Source organism: Sus scrofa, chromosome 11 (assembly GCF_054392235.1).
Source record: "Sus scrofa isolate SSC_HxYL_T2T_F1_AM1 chromosome 11, Sscrofa_HxYL_maternal_Yorkshire_Landrace_v2.0, whole genome shotgun sequence".
NCBI classification, from domain to species: Eukaryota; Metazoa; Chordata; class Mammalia; order Artiodactyla; family Suidae; genus Sus; species Sus scrofa.
In genome coordinates this window covers 16,999,126-17,024,339 of record NC_139393.1, presented here as the reverse complement: position 1 = coordinate 17,024,339, position 25,214 = coordinate 16,999,126, and the positions used below count along the sequence as shown (strand labels likewise).

The 25,214-nt window shown below is 41.3% G+C and overlaps 1 protein-coding gene and 1 long non-coding RNA gene across 5 annotated transcripts in view; both read right to left on the bottom strand.

The window, feature by feature from the left end:
• Positions 1 to 7,444, bottom strand: part of INTS6 (integrator complex subunit 6) — a 90,217-nt gene extending 82,773 nt beyond the window's left edge. For 2 of the 4 annotated variants that reach the window (XM_084981601.1, XM_084981602.1), the window contains exons 1-4: positions 7,401 to 7,444; positions 6,819 to 6,904; positions 6,353 to 6,430; positions 5,390 to 5,539 (exon numbers count right to left, since the gene is read on the bottom strand). In XM_084981601.1, the coding sequence (XP_084837727.1) occupies positions 5,390 to 5,539; positions 6,353 to 6,430; positions 6,819 to 6,890 (300 nt within the window). In that variant the 5' untranslated portion in view covers positions 6,891 to 6,904; positions 7,401 to 7,444. Of the gene's footprint in view, positions 1 to 5,389; positions 5,540 to 6,352; positions 6,431 to 6,818 lie in introns of all 4 variants that reach the window. The other 2 variants (XM_021065287.2, XM_021065288.2) reach the window with 1 other exon arrangement.
• A 2,629-nt stretch (positions 7,445 to 10,073) lies between these two features.
• The window catches only part of LOC102165198 (uncharacterized), a 101,467-nt gene continuing 86,326 nt past the window's right edge, over positions 10,074 to 25,214 (bottom strand). Inside the window, 1 exon segment of the long non-coding RNA NR_201386.1 lies at positions 10,074 to 10,126. This is a non-coding gene — a long non-coding RNA (uncharacterized LOC102165198).

The window sequence follows — 25,214 nt, the reverse complement described above, 5'->3', positions numbered from 1 at the left end:
AGATGGTAAAGTGACTGCCCAACGTTACATAGTAATTCAAGGTCAAAATCAGGACTGGTATCCAGTTTTCACATTCCTGGCCATTACTCTTCTTTTACACAATTAAAGATAGGAGAAAAAAAATTTAATCAAATTTGACTACAAAGTCCCTTATTCATCAATAATTTTAGGAGGCCTCAAGTTCAGGGACTTGCCAAGACCTTTCAAAGGGGAAAGGACAGTCTCTTCTACAGTGTTGGGAATACTGGGACGTCCACAGGCAAAAACACAAAGCTGAACCCTTACTCCACACCATATTCCAAAATTAACTCAAAATGGATTAAAGATACAAAACTAAAACTCTTAAAATATGGGGACAAGTGTCAATACATTGGATTTGGCGATGTTTTCTTAAACATGACACCTAAAGCAAAGGCAACAAAAGGAAAAAATAGAACAACGGGACTACATCAAAAATTAAAACTTCTGTATAAAGGACAATCAAGAGTAAAAAGGCAACCCACAGAATGAGAGAAAATACTTATAAACCACATATCTGATGAGGGATTAATATCCAGAATATTTAAAGAACTACCAGCTCAAGAGAAAAAAAAAAATTAAAAAAATAAGCAAAGGACCTGAATACACATTTTTCCAAGCCAATATACAAACGTCCACTCAGCATGTGAAGAGACGTGTTCAATGTAAATAATTAGGTAAATTCAACAAACCAATGAGGTATCATCTCAAATTGATAAGGATAGCTAGTATTAGAGAAAAGGAAAATAGAGTTATCGAGGATGTAGAGAAACCCAAATTCTTGTGCACTAACAGTGGGAATATAAAAACAGTATAACCTTTATGGAGAACAACATGGTAGTTCCTTAAAACGTTTTAAATAGAATTACCACATGATTTAGCAATTCTACTTCAGAGTATATACCCCAAAGAATTGAAAGCAGGATCTCAGAGAGACACTTACACACCATGTTCATAGCAGCATTATTCCCAACAGCCAAGAGATGGAAGCAACCCAAGCATCCATCCCCAAGCAAAATGTGGCATATGCAAAATTTAAAAAGAAAGAAGTGCTATATATACAATGAAATATTATTCAGCCATATAAAGAAATGAAATGCTGACACATGCTACAACATGAATGGACCTTGAGGACATTATGCTAAATGAAATAAGACAAATACTGTATGATTCTATTTAGGAGGTAGCTCTAGAATAGTCAAATTTATAGAAACAGAAAGTAGAAAGGTGCTATTCTTTGACTGCTAGGGACTGGGGGGAGGGGAAAATGAGGAGTTATTGTTTAATAGGTATAGAGGTTCAGTTTTCAAAGACAAAAATGTTCCAGAGATTGGTTGCACAATAATGTGAACATACGTAACACTACTGAACTGTACATTTAAAAATGCTTAGGATGGTAAATTTGATGTTGTTTTTACAATTTAAAAATTAGAAAAGAAAAAATTTACAAAGTACCATTCACCATCGTTTCCACTTCATATTCAGCACAGAATGTTCAAGTATAATAATTTATTTTCTTTTAAAAAGTATCTGTAGGTCAATATACACCAAACTATTATCTATACATTTGTTGACAGCCTCAGGGAAACCAAAAAGCCCAAATGAGAACCAAGTTTTCATTACTTCACCTACGACATTTGAAAAGCAGCTTTGTATTATGTATGTACTACCTGACACTAAATGGAGACTGCTTGGGTAAAGGGGGAAAAATATTCGAAAAATCTACCTGAATTACACATATAGCTCTTTCTGCTGAAGGATAAAATTGGCTAAAATTTTTCTTCTTAAATATCCATCCAATTTTTGTCTGAAAGCCACCATTTTTCAATGAGGTAAACAGTTAAAATAGAAAACCCTCAAAAAACACATACTTTAGCTCCTTTCATGGATAACTGTCTTTACCAAACACATAAAGTAATGGGTCAGGCACTAAGTCCTGGGACAATCAAATGAGTACTAGTATATTAAGTAGTAGGAGTGTGGAATCAAAAATGATGAACTGTAGGCCAGACTAATAGAGAGCAGCTTAACTAACTGGAACCTGACTTTTAAAAGGATAATAAACAATGTTGAAAACACTGACAGAAAACAGAATGATTTAGAAAAGTATGAAAAGTAAACTGATTTACATATGAAACTTTAATCGGACCTCTAAAACTTTATAGGTCTAAACTTCAGATATTAAGGCAGGTCCAAATTTTCAGTGGCTCAAAAGATCAGGATTACCTGAAATTCCAGTGAACACATGTGGAAAAAAAAAATCTATCAAATTTAGGTGCAATGATAACTTAATAAGGTGTTACTACTGCTAAGGAAAAGACTGACTATACATTGTTCCCTATTTATAGAAATATCAGCAAATGGTACTAATTATCAAAATTAAATATTTATAAGGACTTCCATATGCAAGGAATTTGTTGGTGATATATCAAAAGTGTTTATGGAAAACAATCACCAAGAATCATTTTTTTCTCGGCTACTTTAACCTTAGCAATGACCTGCAAGTTCTGTTAGTATCCTGGCTAATATCTCAAAGATGTTTTATTTATAGGTATGCTAATTAAGCATATGCAATATAGATATTAAAAGTACTCTTAGGATTAAGGAAATCACGTATGTGCACGTTTATGGGCGGGAGGAACACATGTAGAGTCATCTATATATTTAAATGCATATATATAAACCCACATTTAATTGTTTACAAAAAATTATTCAAAAATCTTCAATATGCTCTGACTTTCATCTGGCTCACCTTTTCTCATTTCCTTCAACTACTGAGATGATATACTTTATATTTAGTACTGTGGGCTCTGCAGATCCTAATATAGCGCATGAAAGGGGAAGTATTTATGTAGAAATATTGGGGTTACAGAATAAAGGTATTCCACAGAAACAGGCAGATATCCTTACAAAGAAAATACATGAACTACATTCAGTATTAAATATTTGAGACATCTCAAGTTTTTGGTAAGTTATTCTTTTTTTCAATAGAAAACATACATTTAAATTAGCAAGACAAAGTTATGATGAAAAATATCTTCTGGAAATATGTTTTCTAAATAAACATCTTAATCAATCATTGTCACTTTCATTTGGAAAATTGTGGCTTCCTAAGTTACTCTAATGCTAGTGTCACTTTTATGTGCCAATTCAGGTCATAAGCATTAACATTACTCCTCGCATCCTTGCTTATTCATCAAAGTAACTGAGAGGCATTCTCCTCCTTGCTGAATTAATAAATCCTAACATATAAAACATCCTAATCTCCAGGTCCTCTCTTGGTAAAAGTGGTAAGAGCACAGCAGGATCACCTTCAACCTCAAACATTTTGTGAGCTTTATAGACAAGAACTTAAGTGTTCTCTAGTGGAAGATGGCAACGGGGAAAAGGAAAATAGAGGATTAAATTACAAACGTCGGAGTTCCTGTCGTGGCTTAGCAGAAACAAATCTGACTAGGATCCGTGAGGATGCAGGTTTGGTCCCTGACCTTGCTCAGTGGGTTAAGGATCCGGCGTTGCCATGAGTGTGGTGTAGGCCACAGACACATCTCAAAGCTGACGTTGCTGTGTCTGTGGTATAGGCCAGCGGCTTGAGCACAGATTCGACTTCTAGCCTGGGAACTTCCACATACCATGGGGCAGCCCTAAAAAGACAAAAAATAAAATAATAAGTCACAAATGTCTTCAGCTTCTCTAAGGAACCAGACAATCTAAGGAAGCACCTAAGAAACATTTTTAATGGGTTTTTCTAAGGAAGCACCTAAGAAATATTTTCAATAGGAGGTAAAGTTTAAAGGCCTTTCCCATTTATCAATGTGATTCAGAAAAACAAAAAATAGTTCTGCTACACAATGACAACCTGACAATCAAATATTAAGAATATCCAATAGTAAGGAAATAAGGACAACTGAAAAATGTCGTTTCATATCTGTCTTTGAACTTAAAAGTTTAGATCAAAGCCTTAAGCAGTAAGACAGGACACTACAGATAACAAAAGAATATGAAAAGAAATCCATTATTTTAAAGAAACAAACTGAAAAGTTCATGGCCTAAGTTAAGAGTTGCAAAACAAAGCAGCACAGAAAGAAGAAACATAAAAAGATTAATGTGATAAGAAAATACACATTTACTAATTAAACAATAGAAGTGCAATTCCATAAAAACAGAAACAAAGTGACTCCAAGTTGCAGTGTATATTTCCAATGCTATAGGACTACATTCAACCATCTCCAAAGATGTTCAGGAGCTGAAGTTACCCTAAGAAGTGAAGCATAAACATTTCTAAAACAAGGGAACAATTCTGCTTCTTTCTATATAAAGAAACCAAAAAGCTGTATTGTGGGAAGAATTTTCCTGAAATTTATAAAACTCCTGAAAACTGTGGCTCATGAAACTTGAGGAAAAGCAAAATGTCTATTTCAAAGTATCCTTGTGGTAAGAGTGCTTTGCCCTACAACATAAAAACTGAGCTCCTTGGATTTAATATTCCTTTGTTATGTGTAACATTACACATTCGTCACTATCTTTTATTTTACAGGGCAGCAATCTCAAAAAGTGTTAAAATGGACCAACTTGCATTATCCCACAGTGAACCAGCATGTGATTTAAAGCTCTTGTCTCATCCTCAGCTAACAGCAAGTGCAATAGAGGAACCGGGGGAGTTAAGGGAGGAAAGATGGGTTCGTTCATAAGTTCAAACAGTCACTTTTTCAGGGGTTTCAAATTAAAAACAAAAAACAAAAAAACACACAACCAAAAAAAACCCCCAACTCTGGACCTGCCCTTTCATTCAAGAATGGCTTCAGAATTCTTCCTGCAGAGTGGCTTATTGTATATACTTCAAAAACCGAGAAATCCTAATGGTCTCAGCCAGTTATTGCATCCCAATGAAAACTGTTTTACTTTTCAGAACCTCATTATACAGTATGGTTAAATTAAACTCTGATACAACAAATAGAATAATTTCCTCTAACATTTTAAGACCACTCATCAACTAGTGTCTGTAAGTCATTGCACAAGCGCCTGTGGGTAGACTATCAGAGTCACTGAGTGTGGTGAGGCAGGATGTTTTCCCTGTTGTTTCCTGAGCGAACTTCGAGGGATTAACACTAAATTCATGTCTAACTTTATAGCAAAGAATTCAGGCTCAAACCCTGAATACAACACATTTTAAGAAAAGGAAAAAAAAGTGAGGGCTATAAAACCATAAGGTGTAATCAGTTTCACTTTTGTATAATGTACATATTGTATTTTAATCTGAAATGTTTTAGAGTTGTATTTCATGTTTTATACTTTTTGGACTGGATTGCTTTTCCAACCAAAAAAAATCTTTTAAAAATCAACTGTTTTTCCACCTTAATATACAACCTACCTGCCCATAGTTGTCTATGCCAGTTACTAATCTATTTAAATTTAATAAATCAAAAGCTGTCCTTAGGGATTGGCCAAGAGTCGTAAGTCCTTCAGCCTGAAGGTTTTTCAGTTCATTCATAAACGTTGCATGGTTTTCTTTCCATCCGGCCTGAAAAGAAAAATGTAAGAATTTTTTTTTCCCATCTTTTAAGCCCTGTATACATGGACGGCCGTTACAATCTGCCGTTCACCAAGTAGCTGCTCCACTGTACTGTATGGTTTTGGGTAACGTGTCAATACCGTATCAGTGCCGAGGAAAGTCTCTTCCAAAGGTGGCCAAGAATAAACCTGCTGGCTCTACAGCTTTCCCTCGCTACCAGTCTTCATAGTTTGTAACTTCCCCAGGAAATGTACTCCCCAACCTAATACCCAATACTCGGGGAAGCGAAGGTACTGGTGGAAAGCAAAAGTGAGCGGGACTTCTGAAGTTCCCCTAGAGCTGTCCCACCCGCCCGAGGCCCTCTCGGGGAGAATCCGGACACCCGGTCCCGCAGCCCCCCGCCCCCCGCCCCGCCGGCCCGCCCGAGCCTCGGGCCGATTCCCCTTTAATGCAAACCCGGGCTCGGCGCTGCCGGGCCCGGCTGTCACTCGGGCTAACTTGAATAAATATCCCCCACAGTTCATTGCTGCCGCTCACGCCGCGGAGGGGAAATGTCGGCCATGTTGATCGCAGCGCCGCCGCCGCCGCCGCCGCCGCCGCCGCTGGGTCGGGCTGGGGAGGGGACGGCGGTGGCCCGGCGACTCCGCGCCGCGCCAGGACGCTCCGGAGCGGGGGAGGGGGTGGGAGCCCGCAGGGGAAAGGACCTCAGCGCCTGGAGCACAGCGGGTGGGGGAGGGGAGCATAATGAAGGGTGAATGGGGGGGCGGGGAGGGCGAGAGAGGAAGGAACAGGGAAGGGAAGGGGGAGGGCGAGGGCTGTTACCTTGATAGCATAGGGCGGCTCTTCGAAAGTGACCAGCATATACCTGTCTCCTCTGCTGGCAGGGTCCCGGGCACGGAGCTGCGGGAGAGCGGGTGGGGGACGGGAGGTGGAACAGGGCGGGCGAGAGAGAAGCACAGAGGCGAGGTTACCAGGCGGAGAAGGGGAGCCAGCGGCCCCGCCGCCCCCCACAGTACCGCACACGCCGCGGCCACCCCTCCACGCCGCCCTACACACACAGATCGGCCCCCACACACCGCCCGGGGCCGGAGCCCGGGCCCGGGCCGAGCCCGGCTCGCAGCGCCTGCCCGCCCGCCCGCGCGGTGGGGGAGGGGGTCCCCGAGCCCGGCAGCTCCCGCAGTCAGGTCCCCGACACCTCCGCCTCGCCGCCCCCGGCCGCCCTCCCCCCACCCCTGCCGCCCGCGGGCCGCCGGGCCGGGGTCGCCGCCCGGGCTCGGTCAGTCGGTACCTTCATGAAGGTCTCTACCGCGCCTTTGGCCGTGTCCAGGTAGGTGGTGCCCAGATGGCTGCGCTGGTTCATAGAGGCAGACGTGTCTATCAGGAACAGTAAGATGGGCATAGTGCTGGCCGGGGACACCGGGGCCCGAGGTGGTGGAGAAAGAGATGATAGAGGTGGAGGCGCCGGTGGCGGCGGCGGCGACCGCCGCTACGCGGGGCGGGGGAGCGCGGCCCCCGGGAGGAAAACACCGTCTGGGTCTTTCCTCCGGCTGCGGGGAGTTTCTCCCCCGATAGTTGAGAGGAAACTCCCCAGACCCAGTCCTCCCCTTCGTACCCCCGCCTCCGCCTCCTCCTGCCTGCCTGCCCGCAGGGGCGGGCGCCCGGCCGTCTGTCTGTCGGTGCGTCCCCCCCGCCTCGGGGGTCCCGTCCCCGCTCCCGGCCCCTGTGTGTGTCCCAGCGGGAGACGGGCCTGGCTCCCTACCCCACCCCCGGTGCAGGGAGTGGGGACCTGGGAGCTGGCGACGAGGGGAGTGGGCTGAGGGGAGATTGGCCCTGGGGCTGTTGGGAGAAGTTTCAGGGACTCCCTCCGCACCCCGGCGGTGTCACCACTTTCTCAGCCCCTCTCGCTACTGAAGCGCTTTTCTCTCTCACACTCCGGTTTTAACTCGGGCAGGGGCTGCAGAAGCTCCGCCTTCTGACACGTCCTCGAGCCACGTGATGCACCGCCCCACTGTTCTATTGGCTGGTCCCTAGCTTCTTATTAGCATATTCAAACAGCCCAGGGGCGGGGGAAGCTTGGAGGCCGGCTCCGGGAACAGTTACAGAGCACGCGCGGAGGCGGGGCGTCGGGTGCGCGCGAGAGCGAGCGCGAGAGGCGAGCAGGAGGGCCGGTGACGCGGAGGCGGGCTCCGGGAAGGGGCGGGGATGGACCGCGGAAGGACCGCGGGATCAGGGCGGGGGCCGCGTCAGCGCGCTCTAGGCGGCTGCCGCTGTGCGTCTGCGCATCAGGGCTGGCGGCCTCTCCTTGGCTGTTGGAGGTGATAGGGGTCGGGGAAAGGGAGATGGAGACTGGTCTGAGCGCCCATCTGGAGGTCGCTGTAGCGAGCCCCTTCCCGGGTGCGCGAATGAGGAGGGGATGAGTAAAGCAATCAAACGCCTGGTTAGGAGTCGGGAGCAGGCCCGCGGTCGTCGGAGGAGGTTCCATGGGCCTCGGAGGGCCGGCCCCAGCGCGGGCGGGCCCGGGGCGGGGGAGGGGAAGTGAGAGGTTGTTTATGACCAGGGACTAATCTCCTTCGCAAGTCACACCGCTCCCACTGGGGAGTGGGGACGTGGGGCCAGCTTCGCCCCCAGTGTCGCTTGGCCTTGGGCAGTTATCGAGGGTGGGGGCCGGACCTGGCCAGGAGCCCTCTTGTAGAAGGACCCACCAAAAAGGGAACAACCCGTTTTTTCTTAACTCAGCCCTAAAAAGGGCAGGCGGTAGGAAGACTCAAATATCGATACAGAGTTTATTGCCCTTTTTATACTCGGGGAAAAATAAACCGTCCTGCCCAAAGAAATAACCTCTCTCAAGCCATTTTTACTTAGGGCCATCTAAAAGACACCTTAGTAAACCATAATCCATTACTTATTTTTAAATGAACTGACTTCAGCTTGCCTAGGTGACACACAGAGTGGATTCCTCCAGTGCTCTTTGCTTTCACTATGTGCTATCTCAGACTCATCTAAATACTACATGAGAGAAGACTTTTCTCTGTAAAAACCAGCCCCTGTTAGCATTCCTGATGACTTAATGAATCCTCGCCAAAGTGTCCGAGGAAGTTTCCTCAAATATACTTGTTGAAAACTTGAGGACATTCAATAAAAGTTGAATTAGGGACATATGATCTTTATAATACCATGTAGAAATTAAGAAGGCCTCTCCTACTAACCTTGCATTTTGATTTTTTTTGTTTATCCTGAAATTTTTAATTATTTACCTACTAGTCATTCAAAAAAATTGTTCCTGTTACTATGAACACAGAGCAGACATATTTTGTGGCACTTTTAAAATTTTTGAATTTTATAACTTGGACTTTCCCTAATATTTAAGACAACTTCTGAACTTTTTAAAATTTATAGTAGAGCTATTTCCGTAATATAGTAGGGTTTGTTCTGTGCATGTGTACCACAGAAGAGTGAAACCTTTTTAAGAGATTTGGACTATGAAATAAGATGGAATACAGACCTTATATCCAATATTTGCTAAGGACTGGTGGAGTTAAAAAATGATTAAAGTATTGTTCCTGCCTTCAAAGAGCTTATGGTTTTTCTAGAAAAAAAATATTGCCTACATGTTATTAGCTACTCCAGGGCAGAAAGTGATTAGATACTAAATAATTCAGAAAAGAGGAAATTTTATTTCCCTGGAGTAATGAAAGAACATTTTCCAGGGTCAGTGTGTTTAAGTGGTGCCTTACAGAAGTGTTTCTCAAACTGGGATCCTAGACCTGGAGATAACAATTAGAGTTCTTTGATACCTAAAATTTTAGTTTTCACTTTAATGACAACGTACAAATTGTTTTATTATTTATAAAGAAAAATACTCTTAAAAGTGATAGTTTGCAGCATTCCCTCATGGCTCAATGGGTTAAGGACCCAGAGTCACTGCTATAGCTCTGGTTATAGCTGCAGCACAGGGTTTGATCCCTGGCCTGGGAACCTGTGCGTGCCAGGGGCACTGCCAAAAAAAAAAAAAAAAAAGTGATAATTTGCAACTGAAAGAGATTTTCATAGAATTGGTCTTCAGGTTTCTCTAGCTTCATCTATCAGTGCTTTTCAAACTGTGGTCTCTAGACCCTTGCCTGTCAGAAAATATATTCTCTAGAATTGTAAGAATTTCTTTTATGTTACAGGTTTGAGAAACACTGCTTTAAAAGACTGGTAGGATTTGGATTTGTGGGTAAAGGAAAAGAAGCTGCTATTTAAAAATCCTTCTAGACATTGAAAATGTAGTAAAGAAAGGAAGTTAGCACAGCATGGCTAATGGCTTCCTGGGGAACAATCAAGTTCAGCTAGGCTGGAGCACCAGGTACATGAAGAATAGAATAAGATCCAGAAAAGTCAGGTCTAGATGGTAGAGGGCCTTTATTCCATATAAATTAGAGTTTTTAGTTACAGTGCTGAGTACAAAGCAGTGTTGGAAGGGAATCAAACTAGACGAATGAAGTAGATGAGCATGCATTAATAATGACCTTACCTATTGCAGAGATTTGAAATCATTTCCAATGGAGCCATCATGGTCATTCTTCCCTGACTCCGTGGAACTGGCAGATTGTGGCCCTAAAGTCAAAAATGGAGGTGTATGGTACAGCCAGGATTAGATGCAAAGATGAGGAGAACCAAGTCCAAGGAACCAACGTGGCGCATATAACCCGATCCTATGCTTAGGATGGCACCTGAGATCAAAGGCCAAGTTTGCAATTCAGAGCTCAGAAAGGCTCAAAGGCAAAGCCCCCAAGACAGAACAGGAAAGAAATCAGGACATATATATGCAGCAAATCCAAGAGGCAATCAGAAACCAGGAAGCATTGACAAGTGGTCCCTAGACAAAAATTGTGAAATAGGCCAAGTTTATTCTTAGTGACTCTGGTTGACAATTAAGCTATTAGTTGATGGCTTAAAGCAGTGGTTTTGGGCCAGGAGGTGACCATCAGCTTTACCAATAGAGCTTAAAAATAATAATCCCCAAACCCAGAGGAAAGTGACACAGTAGAACTGAGATGGGCCCTAGACATCTCATTTTTTTTTTTTTTTTAAGTGCAGGAGAATCTTAAATAATGCTGATTAAGAACAATATGCTCAGTAGTTCCCATTGGGCCTCAGTAGAAACAAACCCGACTAGTATCCATGAAGATACAGGTTCAATCTCTGGCCTCACTCAGTGGGTTGAGGATCTGGCATTGCTGTGAGCTGTGGTGTAGATCACAGATGTGGCTCAGATCCAGCTTTGCTGTGACTGGCGTAGGCCAGCAGCTGTAGCTCCCTGTCGACCTCTAGCCTGGGAACTATCATATGCTGCACCTGTGCCCCTAAAAAGCAAAAGAGGGGAAAAAAAAAAAAAAAAAACCTATATGCTCAGAGTATGAGAAAAATTTGTCTAGCATCCAGTAGTACTCAAGACATAATTTTAAAAATTTACCTACCCTAGAATTACTACATTTCTTTCAAGAACTCCCAAAATAAATCTGCAAACTAGAGGGGGGAAAAAACTATAAATGTGACACCAGTCATATGCTTACATGGATAGCTTGAATTCCACTATGTCTGACAAAAAGAAAAAAGAGAAAGCTAAATAATGCCAGAGACTCCCACTGTTCCCCTCCGTGAGCTGAGGCCTTGCAGGAAGCACAAGATGGGAAACACGAATCTCTTCTTCACTCAGTCTCTCTAATTCTAGAATGTGATTCCAGAAAGATTTCTGGTTACATGCAGGCTTATGTTTCTAAAACATGGCCCCCAAATGCAAGCCAACTGTTTCATCAGACTCAACTGAAGAAACTGAGCTCTTGCAATGCTGGAGGAAAAACTAGTTGGAGAAGTGTGTGCTAAGCCCTGTACTGTTGCAGTCTAGGGAAATTTTTTCTGGGAAGATACTGGTCAGAAGAGGTATGTGGGAGAAAACATGCTCTTTGCTGCTGTTTTTAAAGGAATTATTGCCCAATGCTGTGGCTCTGATTTAAAAAGGAATGAATACATTATAAAAAATCCTATGAAAGAATGGTTACTCTGGCTTAAACAATAGCCTAAATTTTTGAAATGGAGCTATTCTAAGAGAATTAAGGACTGATGAATTATATTCATTTGTAGGAGCCAACCAGAGCCCTTTTAAATTATTTTAAACCAATTAAGCAGGGTAACACTGTTTAAAAATAATTATGTGCCAATGACTTGGCTTATGGTATCTGGATGTGCCATCTGAACAGAATAATCAGATGAACTTAGTGTTCCTCATGTGTAACTAACAAAGTTTCTTTTGACTGTCTTAACCATTCATTTCCCCAGCTTTCTGCTTTCTTCTTTGAGATGGCAATAGCCAATGATGTTGAGAGACTGAAAACATAAGAGAAGTATTTGGATAATACATATATAAGGAAATTTAATTTTGGTCATCCTAATTTACAATATTATATAACACCAATTATATATCAACCCTCAGAAAAATGCTACTACTGACTATGATTAAAAAGAAATTAGAGCAACCCAACACATAGTATCTCACAGTAATAGTTGAGGTCTTAGATGATTCAAGATAAGCACTGAAAATGAACAGATACAAATTAAGAATTAGAATCACAGTGGGGGAGTTCCTGTTGTGGCGCAGTGGAAACAAATCCGACTAGGAAGCATGGTTGCGGGTTCAATCCCTGACCTTGCTCAGTGGGTTGGGGATCTAGCGTTGCCATGAGCTGTGGTGTAGGTTGCAGATGTGGCTCGGATCCTGCGTTGCTGTGGCTGTGGTGTAGGCCGGCGGCTGTAGCTCCGATTCGACCCCTAGCCTGCGAACCTCAATATGCCATGAGTGTGGCCCTAAAAAGACAAAAAGAAAAAAAAAAAAAAAAAAAGAATCACAGTGGAACAGATTATGAAAGGATCATGAACATGGCACTAATGATTTAAATTATTATTAAGAGCCTACCTACTATGTGACAGGCACTATGGTAAGTCTTGAAGCATTTAGTCTAATGGAAAGAAAGAAGACAGATAAATAGATGAGAATACGCTATTATGATAAGTCAGCAGATCCCAGGCATGATACAACAAAACCTGTCTTAAAGGATTGTTTTGAAAATGCAGGGTAACATACCATATTTTATCAATTCTGAGATACCACAGGTTCTAAGAAAGGCCATTATTTTTGGACTCCTGAAAAAAAGTGTAGCTAATTAAACTATGACATATTGTTATCTTATCACTTAGAATTTTTCCATATTGTATTGAATTCTATCCATCAGGAACATTAGTGATAGAACACTAATGTTACAAGAATACTCAATGTGAATCAACTGTAATAGAAAAAATAAAAACCTAAAAAATAAAAATTTAAAAAAATGTAAATCAACTATAATAGAAAAAATAAAAACCCAAAAAATGAATAAATAAAAGACTACTGCACTATTGTCTTTGGTATTTTCTTCTAAACCACTGGCTTTCATTCTACAAGTTATGATACTGGTGCTTTCTTGATCCAAATAGAAGGTGTTAGGAGTTACAGTCATGTCTCAGTGGAAACAAATCTGACTAGTAGCCATGAGGATGCAGGTTCCCATCTCTGTCCTCTCAGTTTTAAGTGGGTTAAGGATCCAGTGTTGCTGTGAGCTGTGGTGTAGGTCGCAGACGTGGCTCGGATCTGGCATGGGCCAGCAGCTACAGCTCTGATTTGATACCTAGCCTGGGAACCTCCATATGCCACAGGTGCGGCCCTAAAAAAAAAAAAAAAAAAAAAAAAAAAAGAAAAAGATAAAAAGATAAAAAGTTGAATTCCGATTTTAGAGATGTTAAAAGAAAAAGAAATGTACGTACATCTTAGAATCAGTAAAATCCCATTTAGTGCTTATAGCTCTTAAAATAAGCATCATTTGAAGACGGCCTACTGAGGACAGAACAGCTAATCTCACAAAGTGATTATCTGAGCAGACAGAAATCCATGGGGTTGGATTCTGTGTGGAAAAGCGGCTGGAGTTGAGACTGGACCACTTTATAAAGGATTTCATGTGTCCAAGTAAGAAATTTTGAATTTTATTTTTGGGAGATAGTAAGAGTTTGAGGGTAAGGGAGAAATATAATCACATTTTCATTTTAGAAAGATAAGGAGTTCCTGTCATGGCTCAGTGGTTAACGAACCTGACTAGCATCCATGAGGATGCAGCTTCAATCCCTGGCCTTGCTCAGTGGGTTAAGGATCCAGCGTTGCCATGAGCTGTGGTGTAGGTCAAAGACGTGGCTTGGATCCTGCGTGGCTGTGCCGTAGGCCGGCAGTTATAGTTCAGATTCGATCCCTAGCCTGGCAATCTCCATATGCTGCGGGTGTGGCCCTAAAAAGCAAAAGCAAAACAAAACAAAACAAAAAATTGCTTAGATGGATCAGAATGGGAAGACAGTAGGCAAGAAGACCAATTAGGCAATTTGGCAGCAAATAGGAATCACGGTGGATACGAAAATAGAGGCAGCAAGGTAAGGTGGAGGTTTTCAAAGACGGAGGTGATGGACTCCATGAATTGATAAGGATTTGGTAAACTGAACAGATGCAGGCACAATTATGGTACTGTGAGAGTAAATCCATCTTGCATCGTGCAGAGTGAAAAACCACTGGTAACTATAAATTCTAATAAGAACCAGTGGTGTTAATTTGGTCATTTGTTCAACAGATATTTATTGAATTTCTAGTATGTGCAGGAGCCAAGAATTCTGCAGTGAATAAAACAGGACAAGGCCTGTCCTTATGAAGCTGACATTCCAGTGCGAGAGAATAGGCCGTAAACAAGATGAGCACATGGTATGTTCACTGTAATCGCAAAGGAGGAAAAATAGAGCAAGAAAGGTATCCGTGTTACAGATGGGGAAGGGTTGTAGCTTCAGCTAAAGCGAACAGGGAAAACACCACTGAGAAATTGACATTTGCGTAGGGACCTGAAAGAAGGGAGAGGCGGAGCTGTGGGGAAGGCCGATATCTAGGCGAAGACAGATTTTATCTGGTTACTGAAGTTTTACTAAGACAGTTCAAAATACACATTTTAAAGTTTTATCACTTGGTAAGTTTTCTTTGCTGATACTTAGTAAGTATTCTTATTCATAACAGTATTATTAATAATAACTACTCTTGGCTGAATCTTAAACATATTCTTACTAAGAGCAGTGTTATTCTAATTAATAATAATACGTAGTCTTTGTTATATAGGTTCTCCCTGACAGGCAGAATAACAATTATTCATTAAATATTATTGAGAGATTTGTCTCAAAGTCACCAGGTACTATTTTAGATTCTAAAGGTTCAGTGTTAAATGAGATAGACCTACTTCCTACCCTCAGAGAGTTGCCAGATAAAAATACAGGATCCAAAATTGGAATTTTAGATAATGCATAATTTTTTATAATGTTTTTTTAATTATAACTGGTTTACAGTGTTCTGTCAATTTTCTACTGTACAGCAAGGTGATCCAGTTACACATACATGTATAGATTCTTTTTTCTCACATTATCATGCTTCATTATAAGTGACTAGATACAGTTCCCAGTGCTATACAGCAGGATCTCATTGCTTATCCATTCCAAAGGCAACAGTCTGCATCTCTTAACCCCAAGTTCCCAATCCATCCCGCTCCCTCCCCCTCCCCACTGGCAACCACAAGTCTATTCTCCAAGTCCATGAGTTCCTTTTCTATGGAAAGGTTCATTTGTGCCACATAGTAGATTCCAGGTGTAAGTGATATCATATGGTATTTGTCTTTCTCTTTCTGATTTACTTCACTCAGAATGAGAGTCTCTAGTTCCATCCATGTTGCTGCAAATGGCATTATTTTGTTCTTTTTGATGGCTGAATGGTATTCCATTGTGTATATATACCACATCTTCTCAATCTAATCATCTATCAATGGACATTTAGGTTGTTTCCATGTCTTGGCCATTGTGAATAGCGCTACAATGAACATATGAGTACATGCGTCTTTTTCGAGGAAAGTTTTGTATGGATATATGCCCAAGAGTGGGATTGCTGGATCATATGGTAGTTCTATGTATAGATTTCGAAGGTACCTCCATACTGGTCTCCATAGTGGCTGTACCAGTTTACATTCCCACCAACAGTGCAGGAGGGTTCCCTTTTCTCCACACCCTCTCCAGCATTTGTTATTTGTGGACTTATTAATGATGGCCATTCTGACTGGTGTGAGGTGGTATCTCATGGTAGTTTTGATTTGCATCTAATAATCATTTATGTTGAGCATTTGTTCATGTGCTTGTTGGCCATCTGTATATCTTCTTTGGAGAAATGTCTATTCAGGTCTTTTGCCCGTTTTTCTATTGGGTTGTTGGCTTTTTTGCTGTTGAGTTGTATAAGTTGTTTGTATATTTTACAGTTTAAGCCCTTGTCAGTTGCAAGATAATGCATAATTTTTAAGTATAATTATGTACCTAATATTATGTGGAACACACTTATACTAAAAGTTATGTGTCATTCATCTGAAATTCAAATTTAGCTGGGCATCCGATATTTTTACTTGCTGAATCTGGCAATTCTATGCCCTCATTGAACCTACACCCTAAGCTACTGGAGGCAGAAATTAGTAAATGCCATTAATATACAGTGTATATGCTGTATAACCTGGGAAGCCATAAAATGGAAGACATTGGGACTCTGAACGTGTGGAGGAAACTGCCTGCCGACCAAGAACATCCATCCTTAAGAGCAAGAAATAAACTTGTGTTTGAGCTGTGTGTGTTGGATCCATTGACCCATGATGTCTTTGTAACACCAGCCTAGCCTAACTAACTTCATGTGTCCGTCCTAAAATCTACTATCATGCCCAGATTTACTCCAGAATCAAGTTTTCATGTAATATACCAACAACTAATAAAATGTGTATAAATGCAACAGAGAGGTTTAAATGCTTGTACTGCAGCCATCATTTTCTCAGGAGCTGGTTTTAAAAACTGGGGTGTCCCGTGTGGGGTACGAACCCTTCCCTCAGGGAGAAACTCCAGGTTATTCATTCCACCCTGATTATGGGTCACCAGGCTGTGCTTGGGGTTTATGGTAACATTGCGTCTCAGCCTCTTCTACCTGCTTCAATGCCATTTCCCTCTGGTTTGCTTGATATGAAAGGGGCTGCTCTGCCAGCTTTTAGTTTTTTGTTTTGTTTTGTTTTCCAGAGGAAACTGTTCTAAATGCAGCTGTAGATTCCTTAGAAGGATAGAGCTTGAGCTCTTCCTATGTTGCCATCTTCAACCCGAACCCATAGTCATCATTCTATGGTAGCTTTAAACCTGACTGTTTTCAAGGCAATCATCAGGGACATGAGATTAATGTAAGAAAATTACATGATTTGATGGTTTCCATAAGCAACTAACACTGCATTATTTCTGGCTATTAAAACATTTTAAATATTTTTTTCTTTCAACCAGTTATTGAATGTAGACACAGGAACTGTAGGCTCTGAAAATTATAACTAAGACATGATTTCTGATTTCTATTGCCTAATAGAGGAAATAAAGATACATAATACTAAGCAGAATGTAATCAGTGCAAATAGTATCTCTAATTGAAGTGAGAGATTCATTCAGACTAGAGAATAGAATAAAGCAACTGAATAAGAAAGGATTTTTCGGGGAGTTCCCGTTCGTGGCGCAGTGGTTAACGAATCCGACTGGGAACCATGAGGTTGTGGGTTCGGTCCCTGCCCTTGCTCAGTGGGTTAACGATCCGGCGTTGCCGTGAGCTGTGGTGTAGGTTGCAGACAAGGCTCGGATCCTGCGTTGCTGTGGCTCTGGCGTAGGCCGGTGGCTACAGCTCCGATTCAACCCCTGGCCTGGGAACCTCCATATGCCGAGGGAGCGGCCCAAGAAATAGCAACAACAACAACAACAAAAGACAAAAAAAAAAAAAAAGCATTTTTCTTCAAGCTTTATAATTTTCTATCTTCATTTTTTTTTTTTTTTTTTTTTTTTTGTCTTTTTAGGGCCGCACTGGCAGCATATGTAGGTTCCTAGGCTAGAGGTCGAATTGGAGCTGTAGCTGCCAGCCTACGCCACAGCCGCAGAAACACAGGATCTGAGCCAAATCTGCGACCTACACCACAGCTCACAGCAACACCTGATTCTTAACCCACTGAGCAAGGTCAGGGATCGAACCCACATCCTCATGGATGCTAATCAGGTTCGTTAACCACTGAGCCACGATAGGAACTCCACTTCAAATTTTTGTTTTGTTTTGTTTTAAAAGAGTATGTCACCATGCTGTACAGTAGGGAAAAAAAGTTTGTATTGAGGAAATAAAAATTAAAAAAAAAAAAGAATTTGTCAAAAATTTACAAAATGCAAAAATAAAAGAGGCCAAGTCACTTTTAATCAAACTCACAGACATAGCCACTAATAACATTTTAGTATATATCTCTTCCTTTATATTTTAAGTAAGATTAGGATCTTTTGTGTATTTTTTTTCTATCCTGCTTTTTTCCCACCTAAAATAATGTGAATATTTTTCATTAAATAATTTTTAAAATATGACTTTTAATAAGTGCATAATATTCCATCCCATGGATATATATCATGATTTATTTTTTCTTATTACTAGATATTTCTAGATGTTTTATAAATGATGCACTGAACAGCCCTATACATTAATCCTTGTAATAATTCAATAACAATTAGTTGAACATTAGTTGCTGCTCTGGATGTTGTGTTAATGAAAATACAGTCCCAAATCTTTGCCCATATGGGGAAAAGGACAGAGAGAGAGAGAATAAATATGTAAACTCCATATTTTGTGAGATAGTGATAAGTGATCTGGAAAAAAAATAAAGCAGGGAAAAGGAATAAGTGGTGGGGCTCGGTGCTTCCCTTTTAAACCTGTGCAACAGAAATAACTAAGACATGGAGTGGAATTTGATAAATGCCTAAAAGAAGTTCAAAATGCAATGAGGGACATTACCTAATTGGACAAGACAAGAAAGAGAAACCCCCCAAATTAGCAGAGAACAAAGTGGATAACCAGGAACTTGACAAAGCAAAGAGAAAAGAGAATTTCCGAAAGGAGAATATATTTTTTCAAAAACTAATGGCATATCAAAGAGCAGACTGAACAAAAGCTATTAGATTTGAGAAAGCCATTGCTGACTTTTATAAAGAATATAAAGACAGAAGAAATAAGGTGAATTAGATCACCAGGGGTTTTAGTGAATGACAGAAGCCAGAGAATATAAACTTCTCTTTTTTGTGCTAAAAAAAGAGAATGGGATGGTAGCTCAAAGGACCAAAGAGAACCTTTATTTTAAAGTAAAGGAAAAACCTGAACATGTTTTTAGGTAGAGAAAAAGTGGGGGAAAACTGAAGGTGTGAGAGAGGTATGGGGCAGGGGGCTCTCAGGAGCAGAAAAGGACAAGGTCAAGAGCACAGGTGGGAACATGAGGCTGTCAAAGAAGGGCAGTGACGTCTCTAAGGCCAGAAATAACGACCAGAAAATGAACAATGGCCAGCACAGTGCCCAGTGTGATGGTTAATTGTATGTGTCAACTTGGCCATAGGATGCCCAGATATTTGGTCAAACATTATTCTGGATGTGCCTGTGAGTGTGTTTTTAGGTGAGATTAACATTGGAATGGGTAAACCGAGTTAAGCACCTTGCCCTCCTCAAAGTGGGTGGGCCTCATCCAATTCAAGACCTGAATAGAACAAAGAGACACCCTCCTAGGAGAATGAGGGACTTCTCCGCAGACTGCCTTGAGCTGGGACTTCAGTCTTCTCCTGCCTTCACGCTCAAAGTCAAACACTGGCTCTTCTTGAGTCTCAAGTCTCCTGGTTTGGGGGCTGGAACCACGCTATCAGCTCTCTTAGGTCTCCACCTTGCCACCTACAGATCTTGTGACTTCCCAGGCTCCATGATCACATGAACCAATTCTTTATAATCAATCTGTCTCTCTCTGTATGTGTGTTCTGTGTTCTGTTTCTCTGGAGAACCCTGACTAATATGCCAGCAAATGTTTAATCTATGTTGAATGACAAAAACCCTTATAGAGAAATTCAGAGGTGGAGAGAATGGATGCTGAGGGAGTGATGGTAATTGGATGGTTGCCCAAGCTGAGCAGTGGGACTAGGGACCAGCTCAATGCTCCAGGGAAATCTCTTCAGTGGTTAGCAGGGGAGAGTATGGACAAGCAAGCAGATCTTCTGAGCTCTTAAGGGGCAAAGATCCTGGCAAGCAGGTGGTCAACCTCTAGGGCATTCAAACAGGCCATCCTGGAAGTGGTCAGAGCTCTGAGTTGGGAATGTGAAGTCAAAGAAATGGGAAGAAAACAAGCATTTCATAGCCTACTTATGCCAAGCACACTGCTAGAGCTTCCTATGATCATTTAAATCTTCTAACAAACTTGCAAACTAAATGTTCTTTCTTTTTCAGAAAAGAAAATGGAGACCAAGTAATATAATAAGTATAGTCCAAGGTCACAAAGCAAAATAGACTTAGAACCTAGATCTGAATCCAGAGGCATAATCCACAGCAAGCCCATCCATGGGAATTAGGGTTTAGGGACAGGGCTCCAGTCCCTGTGCAGACTGTAGGAACTAGGATACTTGGAACAAAAACAAAGCAGAGAATAGGGCACAGAGGAAAACATAAGAAAGCCAATTAGCAAAATATCTTAAAGGGAGGAATTTGCTTGTAAGAACAAGATGAGAAGGATAACGAGGTGACAGCATCTAGATGTTAGTGTGAACATCATTTTCATATTCAGTTCACTGGTCTCCAAAGACCAGTGTTCTAAAACAGCAAGTAAAATAGCTTAACATCTTATTACGCAGTATCTATCATTGATGATGGGCACACAGGAGCTCTTATGACATCCACTTAATTCTCCAGATTAATTGATGCTCCTCATTCCCTCTTTAAAACAAGCCCAGAGCATGGTATATGACCAACACTAGTAGAATTTCCTTTTATATAATTGTGAGCTTCTGCTCCCACTACAAGTTGCATGCTTGTGTAGTCATCTGCATTTTCCTGAGGCCTCCTCATACCAGTTGAACTTGTAATTATGTTAATTAATTACTATATCAACCAATGGAATGTGAAACGAAGTCACTAAAGAAATTGCTATCGGGAGTTCCCATTGTGGCTCAGTGGTAATGAACCCGACTAGTATCCATGAGGACGCGGGTTCCTTCCCTGGCCTCTCTCAGTGGGTTAAAGATCCTGCATTGCCGTGAGCTGTGGTGTAGGTCGCTGATGCGGCCTGGATCCCTTGTTGCTGTGGCTGTGGTTAGGCCAGCAGCAACAGCTCAGATTTGCCCCCTAACCTGAGAACTTCCACATGCTGCAGATGTGGCCCTAAAAAAAAAAAAAAAAAAAAAAAGGGAAAAAAAGGAAAAAAGAAATTGTTATCAAATTAGCCATAAACAAGAAAACTGCAAAAGCCTAGAAAAGTAAAAATCTACAAATACTGTGTATTTCAAAAGACTGACAAAGGAAATACAGTTGTCCCTTGAACAAAGCACGGGCTAGGGGAGCTGGCCAGCGACACAGTGGGAAATCCAAGAAGAATTTATAACTGCATATATAATCCTCCATATATGCCAGTTCCTTGGTATCCACCCTCTGTATCAAACGCATGGATTCAATTACCCAAGAATCACAGAGTATAGCAGTACTTACTATTGAAAAAAATGTGCATGTAAGTGGGTCTGTACAGTTCAAACCCCTAATGTTCAGGGGTCAACGGTACAATTGTATTTCAACTTATTTTAACTTTAAGGCATGTAGCATCATTTTAAAAATTTCTCTGCTTTAATTGACTTTTTCAATCCACCAGTCATCTATCAGTGTTGGATAAGAGAGCTTTTACTATACTCTGTATTGTACTTGAATAGCACTTTTGTTCATTTTTCTTCTAAAAAAGCATACTCTGTATAGAAAAGTAAAATTCAAGGCTGAGTCCACATTCTTTTAGTGATTTCATTTCTTTAACTTTTCTGTTAAACCTTACTACAGAGTATAACACTACATGTCTGTTTAGACTATTTCTCTCGTAGGTAAAATGTGACTCCTGTGTATTACATTCTGTACTGCAAACATTTATGGCTCACAAGTATTCATAATATTGCCAAGAATTATGCATTTGAGGGCCAAGTTGTTGTTGTCTCATTACAGGCCAGTATGTACAGCATTCTAATAGTTCTCAATGCAAAGAATCTTAGAAATAATCTAATATGATTCTCTTATATTAAAGAAAAATAAACGGAGGACCAGGATTAAAGACACTTGCCCAAGGTAGAAATATAATAAAATCAAGGGAAATGTTTCAATAGCCCCTAACATGGTACCTTCCCCACAGTATATAACATTTAAAATCCAAAATTCTCTAAGCACTTTTAAATCAGATCATTAATGATTCTGAAACCTATGTATCAAATGATTATCCTATTTTCTACCAGCTGGGTTGCCTCCTCTTAGATACTGAAAGCTCAACATTCTCTTTGCAGGTGAGTCAGTTGAGAGTTGCATTCATCCGTGAATAAGAAACCTGAAAAACAAGGGTTATTTTTACCACCTATGTCAGTGGTAGGCAGTCCAAGGCAGGCCTCCCTCATTTGTCCACTCTTAAGTTTTATGATGTCATTAAGAACATGAGGCTCTCTCTTGGTTTTTTGTTCAGCCAATCTTAATGTGCGCTTGTCAACTGGTAATGAGCTATTTCACCTCATATATTGTAGGTTTGCTTTGGTAGAAGTGATGGGTAGAAGAAAGCGTGTCAGCTGAGCTGGGTTTCCTTAAAAAAGAGATTTTCTTGAACCATCCTAGTAACTTCCTTTTAGATCTGATTGGCCAACTACATTGCATGGCCACTTTCACCGGCATGGTGACTGCACTTTGTGATGGGAGGGCTACCAGCAATCTCTGTCACTGCAGGACTGTTGCCAAGATAGCAAGTATATGTGTGTGGCATCTATAGCAGTGTGTTTTGCACACAGTAGATGCTGAAAGACCAGCAGCTTTTATTTGGTTGGAAAAAAATGAAACTAGTAGAAGTGCCCATTGTGGTTCAGTAGGTTAAGAACCCGACATAGTGTCCATGAGGATGTGGGTTCGATGCCTAGCCTCATTCAGTGGGTTAAGGATACGGCGTTGCAGCAAGCTGCAATGTAGGTTGCAGACGCAGCTTGGGTCTGGCGTTGCTGTGGCTGTGGCATAGGCCAGCAGCTACAGCTCCCATTCAACCCCTAGCTGGGAACTTCCATATGCTGTGGTTGTGACCCTTAAAAAAAAAAAAAAAAAAAAAAAAAAAAAACTAGTAATGATATCTCCAAATTTCTTCCATAGTAGGAAATGTTTTTATACATGTAAAGAATCCAGTATGGTAATAATACAATTTTTAGTAGAAAAACAAATGTGTATGAAGCTTCCATTTGGCACTAAAATATTGGTATGGCAACTCTTTTTTTGGGTGGGGAGGGGGCTGTACCCACAGCATGGGAAACTTCCTGGGCTAGCGCTCAAATGCTTGCCATAGCTATAACCAGAGCCATAGCAGTGACAACACTGGATCCTTAAACTGCTGAGCCACAAGGGACCTCCACGGCAACTTTTTTTTTTTTTTTTTTTTTTTTTTGTCTTTTTGCTATTTCTTGGGCCGCCCCTGCGGCATATGGAGGTTCCCAGGCTAGGGGTTGAATCGGAGCCGTAGCCACCGGCCTACACCAGAGCCACAGCAACGCGGGATCCGAGCCGCGTCTGCAACCTACACCACAGCTCACGGCAACGCCGGATCGTTAACCCACTGAGCAAGGGCAGGGACCGAACCCGCAACCTCATGGTTTCTAGTCGGATTCGTTAACCACTGCGCCACAACGGGAACTCCTCCATGGCAACTTTTAAAAACAGATTAATAAAATTATCATTTTGGACAATGGCCAATAATGTTTGAATATGCACCATAGTTTCAAAAGTTTTAAATATAAATGACATTTTCTCTATTTATTTATTTGTCTTTTTTAGGGCCACACCCATAGCATATAGAAGTTCCCAGGCTAGGGGTTGAATGGGAGCTGTGGCTGCTGGCCTATGCCACAGCCATAGCAGTGCCAAATCCGAGCCTCATCTGCAACCTACATCACAGCTTGCTGCAATGCCAGATCCTTAGCCCACTGAGAGAGGCCAGGGATCAAACCTGTATCCTCATGGACACTATGTTGGGTTCTTAACCCACTGAGTCACAATAGGAACTCCTCTCTTCTATTTTTGAGTTGGAAAATATGTGTTTATTGCATTTAATTATCATTAAAAATATGTTATCATAAGTAAAGCATATTCAAACTGGTAACATGCTGAGAAAATACAACTGTTAATTCATTAAAATTACCACAATAAAGTATTTACTTGTATTATTCATACATTGTTAGAGATCTTGACTTTCAAAAGGTGTATCTATGGAGACCACTGGGTTTCTGATTCCAGTTGTAAGACTTTCTGGTTTGCTATAGGCATTGCCACTAGAGTACAAGAAGTTTTATGTAAGGTACTTGACTCTGTGAGGCAACAAGAAGAAAAAAGACATATGGTTTTTTGGGGGTTTTTTGTTTTTTTGTTTTTTTGGCTTTTTTAGGGCTGAACCCAAGGCATATGGAGGTTCCCAAGCTAAGGATTGAATCAGAGCTATAGCTGCCAACAAACACCACAGCCACAGCAATATAGGATCTGAGCCACGTCTGCAATCTACACCACAGCTCATGGCAACGCCGGATCGTTAACCCACTGAGCAAGGCCAGGGATCGAACCCACAACCTCATGGTTCCTAGTCGGATTCATTAACTACTGCACCATGACGGGAACTCTGAGACATATGTATTTTGTAAGAAAAGTAACCATTTTCACATACAAAATTTTTAAAATTTGCACAATTTCATAGATACAAAAGAACCTAGGTGTAATATCTGCCTCATACATGTTGAGTATCATATACCAGTCAATCCCAATGATGAAATGAAAAGCTGAAGCACAGTCCAATATTGTGCTAAACTGGACTTTTATTATATAAATTGTTTTGAAGTGAGTAGACAAAAAAAAAAGTTCACGAAAAACCTCAAAATATTTTCTTTAACATGAATTAAATATGAAAAGAGTATGTGTGTGTGTAATAAGGAAGAGAATGTAGCCATTTAAAAAAAAAAAACAGGAGTTCCCGTCATGGCTCAGAGCTAATGAATCTGACTAGCATCCATGAGGACGAGGGTTTGATCCCTGGCCTCGCTCAGTGGGTTAAGGATCTGGCATTGCTGTAAGCAGTGGTATAGGTTGTAGACGTGGCTCAGATCCTGCATTGCTGTGGCTCTGGCGTAGGCCAGCGGCTATAGCTCAGATTCAACCTGTAGCCTGGGAACGTCCATATGCTACTGGTGAGGGCCTAAAAGTCAAAAAAAAAAAAAAAATCAACAAAAACCATATATATATATATGGAGTTCTCATCGTGGCTCAGCAGTTAATGAACCCGACTAGTATTCCCCAAGGACATGGGTTCAATCCCTGGCTTTGCTCAGTGGGTTAAGGATCCAGCATAGTGTCCCTGAGCTGTGGTGTAGGTCAAAGACACAACTCGGATCCTGCATTGCTGTGGCTGTGATGTAGGCCAGCAGCTACAGCTCCAATTCTCCCTCTAGCCTGGGAACCTCC